General features: G+C 35.0%; 1 protein-coding gene across 2 annotated transcripts; it reads left to right on the top strand.

Moving 5' to 3' along the window:
• Positions 1-3821: 3821 nt before the first annotated feature.
• Positions 3822-9783, top strand: LOC120075856 (protein cereblon). Of its 2 annotated transcripts, none has more exons than XM_039029564.1 (10): positions 3822-4196; positions 5012-5091; positions 5189-5266; positions 5837-5949; positions 6044-6109; positions 6301-6402; positions 6479-7031; positions 7956-8161; positions 8315-8478; positions 9425-9783. In XM_039029564.1, exons 1-10 carry the CDS (start codon positions 4069-4071, stop codon positions 9558-9560), a joined length of 1626 nt encoding a protein of 541 aa, XP_038885492.1. In that variant the 5' UTR covers positions 3822-4068; the 3' UTR covers positions 9561-9783. The 2 variants fall into 2 exon arrangements, with proteins under 2 accessions (XP_038885492.1, XP_038885491.1); XM_039029563.1 differs by having other exon boundaries at positions 5009-5091.
• The last annotated feature ends 3889 nt before the right edge of the window (positions 9784-13672 follow it).

Genomic DNA, 13672 nt, shown 5'->3' with positions numbered 1-13672 from the left:
GTAAAGCTGGCCATACACATGTCTGGTCACCTATAGAATTTATCTTTTATGAACTGAAATAGGATATTTAGGGTCTACATCCAGAACAAGATATACGTTAGGAGAGGGGAGTAAACTGTATGTACTTGGTAAAAAGGACAAGAATCGTAAACTTATGTCACACTCAACCCATGAACTTGGTTCGATCAACTCTTGGAAAAAGGACTTGAACAATGACCGAACTGCATTTTCTCGAACCTTGTTGTCCATATTCTTATTGTCAATCCAGTTCATCATTTTCATGAATACAACAACTAGAACCTCATGCTCCAAGGAGTATTGGATCGTCGCTTTAAACTGTATCATAGGTACCCCAGGGAGAGGGTACTTAATATTTAGACGATCCAAAGGAAGTTGAACTTTAATTTCCTTATCTTTTGTTATTTTCTTTTTTGGTTCGATGGGAGGTGTGTATTTATCAATAGCCTCTTTTTTGGTTCGACGGGAGGTGTGTATTTATCAATAGCCTTTCTCTTACGTGTTGTTTTTATACTCTCGACCATAACCTATAGAAATATAACAAAATGGTGAACATGTCGAATAAAAAATATGAAGAAAGAAAATTTCGAATCACATAATGATCATACCTGTGAATCGAGATGTATGGTGTCAGAGAAGGTTGTGATATCAAACTGTACAGATGAGTTGAGAGGTAGAGGTGGATTAGGTGACATAGGTGGGGGTGGGGTAGGTAACTTAGGTGGAGGTAAGGTAGGTGAGCTACATATAGGTTGGGTGGGTGACCGAGATAGGGTCGGGATGGAGGACATGGTGGCATCGTGGCCTGTCTATGGAGTGGGGGACCTCGTCGCCTCAAACACCGTGGAACCTTTCATAGACTGTAATAGAGACAAAATAGTTGACAATTGTGCTTTGATGTCTCTCGTGTCCGTCTCCAAGTTCGATACACAGGTATACAAGCTCGATTTTGAGTTGTCAATGCTCTGCAGGTACGAATATACATCAGGATTAACATTGCCTCCTTCCCTATGACCCGAAACCTCAGGCTTAGAATGATCTTCCTCCAGGACAGAACACTCCTCCTCAAGCTCAGGACATACGTCACCCACCAGCACATCTTGAAACATATCCTCGCTAGGGGTGTAAGTAGGATGGTGGATGTTTTGGTCCCCATCAGATTCGTCGTACCTCACTCCACCTTCTAAATTATCCTGATGTTCACCTTCCCCACCTTCTAAACTATTCTCTAAACTACTGCCACTCTTTGAACTATTAGAGCTCCCTAAACTCTCGGTATCGGAGTGTACTTGTCTTATGGCCCGTCTATCAATTGGGGTGCCCTGAAACTTCTTCTCAGCATCGGACATGACAAGACCCTCTTTGATTTTTTTTCTGCATTAAGGAATCCAGTAAGATGGTTAGTGTACATTTAACAACCGAATAAATATACTGTGGTTAGATAGATTACACTTACATTTTAAGACTAAAAAATGTCTCTCTCGAGTACTTTGAATGACACCGAATGGGAGCATGACCACCGTAATATACGAGGCATAGCTACCTTGCTCTTTCAAGTGGTAACGTTCTCTGGTATTGATGATAGGATCTCGTACATCCACACCTAAATCCAAACAACTCGTATTTATAACTATGTTGTTAAACCAAAGATAAAGTTAAGTTAAGAACATCTACTTGGAATGCATGGGAAAATCTACGGAGCGAGTACTTCACAATATAATTTTTATTTCCTCTCACCTTCTCCTTGTATATACCAACCTTATCATTCAGTGCAGTCTTCAGGGCGTTAAATGTCCTCTCTCAAATAATTGTACCCCAATCAAGATTGTTGTAGTAATCTATATCTTCAACATCGTCATATAAAGTATGATCGACAACATTATTTTGTTTGTTTTTACCCATCATTGCAACCTCTGTGTAATATACTAGGGTAATTTTAATTGCATCATTGTCATTTTTAAATACCAATTTTTTGTATTCTTCTTCCAGTAAATTCAAGTGGAATGCGTCTGAGGTCGACCGATTACCAAAGTATCTCGTCAAAAGTTCTTATGAGGACTCCTCACTCCGTACAACTTACGTAGGAGACCGCCACAAACCAATGATCAATAAAAAGTCATCCTTCGAAAATATGACGACCTTTCCTCTGACAAAGAAATTAATCGAGTCCACTCCCGATTTCTTCACTTCCTTCAATAACATATGGTGGATTAGTGGGTTGTTGAATACAAGTTCATTGTCTACAAATCGCCCAAAAACTGTTCTCTCGAACATCTCTAACTGCCTTCCGGTAAGCTTCTCCTTTACAATCTTGTTGGCATTGACAACGTGGGCCAGACACGTTACTTGCCCGAAAAACCTATCAACTTCACGAATTTCCAAAGATTTTGACATCTTAAATTAATCTTGCATTGTATGAACATTCAATTTATCAGTTAATAGGTTTGTACTAAAAAATCACTAACAAAAAATATTGTTAAAGTCTCGCTCTCGCACATCTCGCTCTAGTCCATCTTGCTTTCGCTCGTCTCGCTCTATCTCATTTCGTTCTAGCCCATCTCGCTTTTGCCCGTCTCGCTCTAGCCCATCTCGCTCTCGCAAAAACTTGTCCACTACCTTGTCGGACTCTAACTATATCTTCTTCGTCCTCAACCAATACAAACATCATCGAAATCCAAAATAAATAAATAAATAAAGATGCAACCGATTAAACCCCGAAACCAGTTATGAACATGACGACCGATCAAACAAAACCAACCTATACAGATGCAACACAACATGCAAGATAAAATTTAAGTTCACTTACCCAGTAGAGAACTTCGATTACGACAGTAGATGGACAATGGTTTTGCAGAGCGAGATTGAACAATACTTGCACGAGAATTTTAAGCGTGGGACGACCGTTGAGTTTGAGCGCACGAGTATCGTATAAACTAGAGGGGCATTTTTGTAATCACATACCGTGATGATGTAAGCAGAAGGTAAATTGACAGTTCTTTAAAAAATAGGGTCATTTGGCATTATGGGCCGGAATATTAGGTCATTGGCCCAAAATTTCTAATGATAAATGAGTTATAGTTTCAATAATCATTGAAGCTTCGTACTCCCAAAATTTTCTCCAAATCTATCTTCGTGTAAGTTTGCTTAAAAAAAAGATATTTTAGGATTCCAACATCAAGGATTGTCTCTTAAGCTCAATGTTTATATTTTACGAATGTGATATATATTTAATAATACGAGCTATATATTTTAGGGTTTAACTCAATAATTAAGAACATATTTGAGAGTAATTTTTAAATTGTTAAAACAACTTTGTTATTTTTAAAAATCAAACATACTTTTAATCCTTTAAAATTAACTATGATATGAAATTACATTTAAAAGTATAAAATTTTGTATCGAATTAACTTTAAGTGATTAAATGCATAATTTATAGTGAATTTAAAAATGAGGAAAGTAATTTTGACAATTTTAAAATCCCTTCAAAATATCTACTAAAAATAAAATAGAGCAAATATTAACTTACACTCCTAAACTTTGGGATCGTATCAATTTAAATCCTAAATTAGTGATTTTATCAATTTAAACTCTTACTATTAACTATATCAATTACAAATAAAATGTAATTGAGGGTACACTTGATATCTCATTGAAAGGTTCTATACATCTACCCTTTTAAATTGATATATTTATGAAAGTTTAAAATTTTAATTAATACAATTATTAGTTTGAAGTTCAAATTTACATATTTGTCGTTAATATCAACCAAGTGTGTATAAACTAATATTTATCCAATAAAATATTTCACGACTAAAGGCAATTCATTTTGTTACAGTTGAGGGGAGAAACGCATCACCTATTGCAGTTGGCGCCATTTGCCGATGCGGCAAAGCTCGATCACATTGTCGACGGAGAAATTTCTGTGAGATTTGATCCATTGAATAATCTATCATCATTGTATTCAGTGAGCTGAGATTGGTGGCGGTTCGCCTAAGCTGCTCCGGTAGATCAATGAAATTCTCAGTTTCCTGTATACAAGAGCCCTAAACAATGGAGGACCAAAGGCTGTTGGAGAGAGAGAGGCACCAGATCGAGCAGATTCTTCAGCTTGATAATGAGGAGTTGCAAGTTGAGGAAGTTGACTACCTCCACGACTCCGATGATGACGGTGATGCTATGTAATGTTTATATCCTCCGATTTGATTGTCGCTCATACCCATAGGGTTTTTGCGCACTACACTGATTTGGAACTATACCCTTAGTTCTTTAATCTCTGAATTTCAATTTGAAGAATGCTTAGATTAGATTATTTTTTGGGATTTAAGTTTCAAGTCCAAATGCTAGCGTCGGTTCACTACATGGTTCACCTCTTACGTGTAGAGACACTGTAGATGATATTGCTTTATAACCAAGTCAAAGGAAAATGGCTCTCCGTAATCAGTTGTTGTACATGATATGGTTACTTCCTTTTGCCACTGCCGATTGCCGAAACTCTTGAAGAAGTTGAAACCGATGTAGAGATTTGAGAATAGTCCGTTCTTTTAGTTATATGTTTTGTTTCATACTCTTTGCGAAGCCACCAGGAAACTTAGAAAGGGAAGTGGCTATCAATTCAATTATTTTCTTTCATTAAGTTAAGAAGGGATACCGGATATCTATTTAAGGCCTTCTACAGACAGACTGGCATAATTGTCAGATTCCATGCTTCTATTAGTTTCTCTCCTACTGAAATTACAAGGTTATTCTAGTCGTTTGCTAGATTTAGTCATCCGCTCAACAAAGGTTGATTTTATTAATGGATTGAATTGCTTTTATCTGTGTTCAATATACTTGAATTGCTTTTATCTGTGTTCAATATACTTTCTTTGATGTCACAAATTCATAACGCCCTCCTTTTACATTTTCTGCTGTTGTTGTTCTTATTATTACTGATTCATTATTATTTGTGAGTTGCACTGACATCATCCTGTTTTTTCCGGCTGTATCAAAGTAGTAATGGTCATGGTGGTACTGAGGCCTTTGCTGAATTTACTTTCAATTCCTATTTGGCATCTTTGCACACATATCTTGGTGGTATGAGTTCTTATTTGCCGATTAATATTTCAAGTATTCATGTTAATTCCATTTGGGGTACAGTTTTACTAAGATCTCCTGGGGTTTCATGTAACAGAGGTTGAGGATGCTCATCACAGAATGGCTTTCTTGGATGGTGGTGCCATCTTGAACCTCCCTGTATTTTATCTTGAAGGTATTTGTCTGTTTATGCATCCTTATTCTGCTTCAAGCATTAATTTCATGGGTTTAAGTACTCTAATTTGATTAGGATAGTTACAATCTTCCCCTCTTTAATTTTTGAAAACTACAAATCATATCTTCAAATATCATTGTATTCTAAAGAATCAAAATCTGAAAATTATTCAACTTTGTTAAAGTCATTGTAAATATAGGAACTGTTATCTTCCATGGATTAGCAAAATGCAACAGCAAGGTATTCTTATGCTTGGAGAGATCTGATTAAATAGATTCACACTGTGACCATAAATGTTCAAATTTATAGTTCAGCATGCCTAGTTATCATCTGAAGCAGCATGCACTTCACCTTCTTCCTCATGTGTCTAGATGACTTGCAGGCCCTGCATGCTTTTCTCAAGAGTTTAGATATAATTGTTCACAAAATGAACATAGTTCAATTGAGGAGTTCCAACATTGAGCAGACAAGTTAATTTTTCATGATTGTCAACTGGCATCTATAACCATCCTGCGGATACTTTTTCCTATCTTGTCTCAGTATGTCATGTGGAATTCACATATGTCTCAGGTGTTGTATTGTTCCCAGAAGCTACTCTACCTCTCAGGGTGATACAATCAAATTTTATTGCTGCCATTGAGAGAGTATTGACTCACTTTGACACTCCTAATACCATAGGTGTGGTATGTGCTCAAATTTAGGCATTGGCATATAATTTTTAAAGATTGCTTGAAATCCTTTATTGGTAGCTCAAGCAAGATTCAATATTTATTTCAGGTTCATGTCTCAGTGGATTCTGATAATGAAAGACTACGTTTTGCGAATGTTGGGACAACTGCAGAGGTATTATTGCTTGATTTTTTTTCTCCCTGGTCTTTTACTTTTCTGGCATTTTTCCAAAAGCATTTAATATCTGCAGTTTGGCCTCTTTGCTAAAATTTGGGATTCTTTAGCTTCTATCTACATTTTAATGTAAAGGCTTCCATACTTCTAATGACATGCATCCATATACCTACCCACCCTCTCTATTACAGATTCGGCAGTTTCGAAGGTTGGAGGATGGTTCACTTAATGTTCTTGCTAGAGGGAAGCAACGTTTTCGTCTTAGACGCCGTTGGATTGATGTTGAAGGAGTGGTTAGAGCAAATTGTTGTTCTTGAATCATTTGTATTATTTTCTTCTTTTTTTTTAATAAGTTTGCTATCTTTTTAGCCATGTGGAGAAGTTCAAATTATCCAGGAAGATTTGCCATTAAGGACCCCACGGGATGCTTTTGGAGACTTGGCTCCACGGAGTACTGTTCAGCGGCACAGTCTCTCATGTGCATTGGCTTCATATACTTCTTGCTCTAGATCATTTACGTCCAGGGATGAGGATGATTCTGCCTCTAATTCAGAAGAAAGCTTTGAACGTGAGCTTTCATTGAGAGAGAGGAAAATCCACCAAGCAGCAATTGATTCCAGTGAATCTTGTAGCGATGAGGAGATATCTGGGTCAGAGGCAGAACACCAACATGCAATGTCACATCTAAATGACTCTGATTCCGTAGGGTCAATGCATTCTGACTGTGAGAAGGAAAATGAGAAACCTGCCTCTGACATAGGAAAAAGTTCCACATCAGCTAGGGAATCTAGCGAGAGGAAAGAACTCAAAAGATGTCAAAGAAACTCAAGTTTTAATCTGATGCACAGGGCTTCAAAAGCATTTTGGCCATATTGGGTTTATTCTATGTATGATTCATATTGTCTTGCTCAAAAAGCAGCAGGTGATCAGAGTTACTTTCCTTCTCCCTCAGCCTTTTAACTTACTTTGCTCAATGAAAGCTTAGTTTCTTACCCTTAAACTTAGTCGTTCTTTCCTTTTTCTTTTTCTTGGTTTCCATGGTCAATTTAGATTTATGTTTCACATGTTGCTATGATCATTTGGTGGTAAAAGTGCATGACTGAAGTCTGAAGACTAAAACACATGAAATGGAAACAAAAGAAAAGGAAAACTAGAAAGGTGCATGACTGAAGTCTGAAGACTAAAGTGAAAACATATGAAAAGAAACCAAAAGAAAGAAAAGGAAAACTAGAAAGGCGGGATTACAACACAGAGAGAAAATTAATGAAATTTCCGAATGAGAATTTGGAAGGTCAAATGTAAATAAAATTTAATTAATTACTTCTTAAAAATGGGTGGGTGAGCAAGTGAGATGTGTGTTTAGCCTTGTTACAAATGGTCAAGTATTTTAATGTTAATCATTTTTATTAGTACTTATTTATTTGAAATTAGTCAACGTTTTATTCACGTTAATACATAATAGGAATATTTGATTATTTCTCTATGTTAGGTTCTTGGTCATACTCATATATTTGATTTTATATATCTTTAAGACTTTGACATTTGGATGTTTTTACAATATATGCTTTTGTATAAATTATTTATTCATTGCACCTCGCTTCATTCAAGCATAGTCTTTTTGTCACCTCCCGTCTTGAGGAGATATAGGGACTTGTCGTCTTGACATGTGGCTTGCACTTTGAAAACAATGTCCAGCATTATTTATTGATATATATGTATATCCTATCTTTCTGTTTGCTGTTTTCTATATATCAGGACACAGCATTCTTTTTCTACACTATATCAAGAAAATTAGAGGCATGTGTGTTGGTTCTGTTTTTTGATTCATTATCATCACTATTTGCAGCTATGTGGAAGCAGATAGTGGGGGTACCGAACATGGATGGTTTTGTGAAGAATCCAGACATCTTATCCTTCTATATTGCTAGTAAGATTCCAGTTTCTGAATCTACTAGACAGGAGCTCTTGGAGATTGATGGAATTTCATATAGATTGCGTCGGGAAATTGAGTTACTCAAGTCTATTGATATCATCCAATGTAAAAATTGCAAGGTAGTCAATAGTTTCTAAGTATGTATGCTTGCATTCACCCATTCAACTTTTTGCATCTGCCCTCAATTTATACTTCCATATTGCACTGTGTGTAATCATTCTAAGGCATACTTAGCTGGTCATTGTTTTTATATGTAATTTCTTCTTATGCAGACAGTTATAGCCAAACGCAGTGATATGTTGGTGATGTCTACTGAAGGTCCACTCGGTGCTTATGTGAACCCACATGGTTATGTGCATGAAATAATGACTCTTTATAGAGCAAATGGCTTAGCACTTAGAGGACGAGCTGAGACAGAATACAGTTGGTTCCCTGGGTATGAGATTGATCTAACTTCCCTCTTTGAACCTATGAGTGCCCTTTTCTCTCTTTCTTAAATAGAAGTTGACCATGGCTTGGTTACGAAAAAGTAAGTTTTTGGGAGAAAAATTTAATGCATTCACTAAAACTTTAAGTTACATGGAGATATAATACCAGGAAAGTACCAAGGAAAGTACGTAAAAGGAAACTAGCTACATTAAACAAAGAATATTAACTAATAAATGAAAGATAAATAGACTAGAATCTGGTCTAAATAAAGGTAAAATACAAATTAAAAAAGGAAGTAAATCTACCAAAAGTAGTTATTGGGCTTATTTTGTTTCTAACACTACAACGATCACAATAATTGCGAGGTGGGAGATTGAACCTCCGACCTCTTAGGATGGAGCGCATGCCAATACCACTAAGCCAAACTTTCTTTGGCTTGTTTTTAACACTACATTAAACTTGAGCATGAAGTTCAGTCAACCATTAGTTCCCACTTGGATCTTTTTGGGAGGAGGAAAATGGTTTCTAGGTTAATTTGGACAGCTATCAGCTGTCAACTTACAATAATGGCACTTCCCAAGAATTCATCTGGGAGCTGGAACTTTGGCAGTTTGACCTCAAATAGGTTATTGCTTGATAATTATGAATCAAGACAATATTTCTTGTGGAAATCCATATATGTAGTTGAGAATAGATACTAAGGCAAATATTGACTGGTTATGAGAAAATAAGATCTATTTATGGATATTTAGTTATTTTTAGTACAAGTGAGCCAGGGATATAGAGATTTGAATCTTCGGCCTTAAGAGAAGGAGTATGTGTCAATTACTGTTGAGCTATACTCATGATTGTATAATTTAAGATGAACATGAAAATGATTGTTTTAGGTTATCTTTTTAAATCCTTAATCATGCAACTGTGAAGGCTGAGACTCTTAACTTTTGTTCTTTTAGGTACGCGTGGACGATCTCAATCTGTGCAACTTGTGAAACTCAATTAGGATGGCTTTTTACTGCCACAAATAGGAATCTGAAACCCAGATCGTTTTGGGGAATACGAAGCTCCCAGTTAGCTGATGTCACGCGTTAATGTGTCGACTTTGGTTAGCATTTAAAAAAAAAAAAGAAAAGAAAAATCCTTCTTACGAGTCTGTAGAGAGTGTTCATGAAAACTTTGCTTCTTTAGATGAGTGCTTCTGTTGCAATAGCTTTTAAGAGTTCACGCGAGCAACTGCTCTGCCTCTCCAATCTATGTAGACTATATTCATGTGCGACATGTAATCTAATAAAACAGTTTATTGTAGCATGAGAAATTGCTGGGTCGAACATATTTCAGTTAATCAAACATGTCAAATTTTGCAGGGTGTGGGTTGAACATCTCGTATAAGTGCAATTTTATTATAATTTGGTTAAATTGCATTTTGACCCTAAATTTTCGAGTTGTCTGGTAAAATTTTAACAGGTTACTCCTTAGACTTTGAAGTTTATATCTATTTGGTCCATGAAATTTCAAAATTTCAAATTTAGTTTGATTTTTTTAATTTTTTAAGATCCGTGGATCTACTAGACAAAACAGAAAATATAAGGTTTTATTATTTATAGAACTTAAATTTATATTTAATAAAGCAATTAATTTTAAAAAATTATGAATGTATCATGAACATGTTAGACATGAAAACTTAAGGAGAATTAAAGTTGAATAGTCTCTATATTTTGTCGTGCTCGAGACAAATTCTGATTTTCTTACTCATCTTTCTCTGTTTAGTAGTGGGACTGATGTTTTGAAGTTAGCGATTTATTAAATTTATAAACTTTCACTTTCGTATCTCAAACTTTTTATCTATGAGAAGTCTTTTTTAGTTGGAAGATATTTCAAACACAAAATTACTTCTTCAACAACCTATTAAATTGTCTCAAGAAATTTAAAAAAAAAAAAAACAAAAAAACAATTAGATGTTTAAAGTTCATGGAACATTAGAAAGTCCTAAAATTTATAGGCACAAAGTTGAAGAATGTATATTGTCAGAAATAATAATAATAATAAATATATTAGATACAATTCTAAAGTTGTGTCTGATGGGTGTGTTGAGTTGGGCTGGGTGGTTTTAAAAAGCCCATCCAGTGTTTGATAGACATTTAACAATAAATAAGTGGATTTTAAACCTACCGTTTTACCCCCTTGTTTTCTTCCCTCTTATAAATCACCATTCTCTCTATCTCTTCTCATCTTCTCCTTTCTTCCGTTGTTTGGTTTCTCTTCTTCGTCTGGTCTCTTCGTTCTCCCTCCGGTTTGAATGGGTTGTATGTCTCTTCGTTTCTCCGACTAGAATGGGTTGTATTTCTTTTCATATCTTTGTTTCTTTGCTTTGGTTCCTCTGTATATTTTTTTTTTGTTTCTATGTACGTCTCTTCGTTTCTCTGATTTCGAATGGGTTTTTTGGTTCTCTGTATGTTTATTCCTAATATTCTTCTTTCGTTTCTGGTCAGATTTGGTAGATACGAACGATTTTGTTGTAGATTTAACGATATTTTGGTTTTTTTTTTAAATTTTATAGTAGATCTATGTTTTTTTGTTCAGTTTTTTTTTCTTTTCTTTTTTTTTTTTTTTTTTTTGCGATAAATTTCTTTCCATTATCTGATTTTTGCTTCTTCCCCTTTTTTTTCCTCATGCATGTTTGATTTTATTTTTTGATTCCGATTCTGGCTGTCCAAAGCAAAACCTTGATAATTTTTTTCTTCCTACTGTCTACTGTTCCACTTGCTCGAACGGGTTATATTTTTTTATATATCTATTTATATGTTATTAAATCCGTCTCTGTTATTCCTCATGCATGTTTGATATTCTTCCTTGCATGTTTGATGTTCTTCCTTCCATGTTTGATGTTCTTCCTTCCATGTTTAATTTTCTTCCTTGCAAACCTTTATAATTTTTATAATTTTTTTTCTTCCTCTTACAACTATTGTCTACTGTTCTTTCCACTAACTCAAATGAGTTATATTTTTTTTTATCCATTTATATTGTATTAAATCTGTCTCTGTTCTTCTTTCCCTTGCTCATATATGTTCTGCTTCGTGACTGTTTTCCATACTTTTTTATCCAGATTTTCTCTTGTCGCTTCAATATTAAATCATGTGTCCTTCCCTTGTCGTTTTTCTTATGTTTTTCCATCTAAATTGGAGGCAAGTTAATTCCCGGTAGGGGATGCAGAGTGTGTTATTAGAGCTTGGTGGGGGTCAATCCACCCAAGAACATGCTTGTTTTCTACTTTTTTCCCCTGAAGGCCGATGATGATTTGAAACTGTTTTTAGATTAAAAAAGGACATGTATCTCTGTTTTTCCTCATCTTTTGAATTAGTTTTTTTATTTATTTCCTTTGAATCTGTTTTTCCTTATCTTTTGAGTATGATTTATGTTTTAGTTTTATTTCCTTTCAACCTGTTATCTGAGTGAATGGATTTTTTGCTTCATTCCATTAAATTTGCTTTCAGCATTCAAATGAATTAATTTTTATATATTTAAAATTGATTCAATTTTAGAAGTGTCGAAACTATTTACTTTGTTTGCTTGGAGTTGGATTTGTTCCAATGAAATAGCTTTTTGAAATCACGAGGTCTTCTAATTTGTATGATATATTATGTTGTATTTATGTCATTTTTTAGCTCAACCACCAAATTAATAGTGACCTGACCATTACTTAATTAATTTATTTTTTACTTGACTGTCTTTAATATGGGTTTACTGTTTGAATTTATTGAGGTTAGGTGCACTTAATTTTACCTAACCTTCCTCACCAACTCTACTTATTGTATTCTCTACTTATATCCCATTCTACACTCATATATTTTGAGACTTTTCCACAGACTCCTTTGTAAACTGTGTTGGTAAGTCCCTCAACCTTCCTTTTGAAGGAAAAGGGACATAAGGAATTCTATGAGTAGCAGAATGATCGTTCCAAATTTCATTCGTATTTGAACACTAACAATTACAGTACACAAACGAAAACAAACTGATCATGTAACATACGAAATTACAGCATGCTTTCAACAAGATCAAGGGAAAGAATTATACATACCTTTGAAGACTTATCTTCAAACACCCTCGATCTCTAACGATCATACGATCAACAAGACAACAATCACGAACGTTCGAACACTACGACCGCAACACAACATGATCATGGCGACCATGAACTCAACGATCTCCAAGATCACGAACACAACGAATGACCTTCAAAAACCTTAAACTATGTCAAGTTGAGTACGACACTACCACAATGGCTACCTTGGTATTCTTGGTGTGAGAATCCAGAAGTGTGGGATCTGTGTGGACTTGGTTAGAGAAAGAGACCAGAGGAAGAACAATCGTGTAAACGATTGAGCAAGTGAGAGATGACAAGATCTATCGTATAGACGATGCCCAATCATTTAACAAATGCTATGCGATCATTTAACAAAAGTTCCACGATCATTTAGCTAAGCCAACTGAGTGAACTGTCGTGTAGTGTCACTCCATGATCATTTAGTCTCTCTTCAGCTATCGTTTAGTGAATCTAATCCACTTGACAGCCAACCATGAGTAACTCCGAGAATGGAAATACTCTTTCAAACAACTACTAAAAATAGGAAAACATTTTTTCTTTTATCTCACGATTACTATGAAACCACCAATAACCTCCCATTCAATTGGTTATTAGAGAAAAAGAGATAATTATCCAATAATTAATATAATTATAAATATATATGATAACCAACTTACTATAGTATATTTATAACCTATAGTTTTAATATTTCATCTCATGAAACATATAAATCATAGCTCTTTTTCTATTTCATGGTACTTAATGTAAATCTCATTTACATTAATCCTCCACTTGATATATCTCATACATCACACCGATCATATCATATATAATCGAATTACCTCTTGTCAATTTGAACATTTCAAATCAACATCAAGAACTGATTCTCAACTTGAATCCATTGAGCTACCAAGGGGATCTTATGGACCTGTAGCTCGAAGTTCCAATGATACATGAATAACTGACTAAACTCTTTAGTCACAAGATCCATCATCCATTAACTACTAGGCACTCCACTCAAGACCAACATTTGAACTCTCCTTACTACAGATATATTATGTGTCCATATCAAAATCAACAATGCAAAACCCCTTCACAGATCACTCGTAAATATAGCTAGGCT

The sequence above is a fragment of the Benincasa hispida genome, chromosome 4 (assembly GCF_009727055.1).
Source record: "Benincasa hispida cultivar B227 chromosome 4, ASM972705v1, whole genome shotgun sequence".
Taxonomy (NCBI): domain Eukaryota; kingdom Viridiplantae; phylum Streptophyta; class Magnoliopsida; order Cucurbitales; family Cucurbitaceae; genus Benincasa; species Benincasa hispida.
This window is presented reverse-complemented; position numbering and strand designations above follow the sequence as displayed.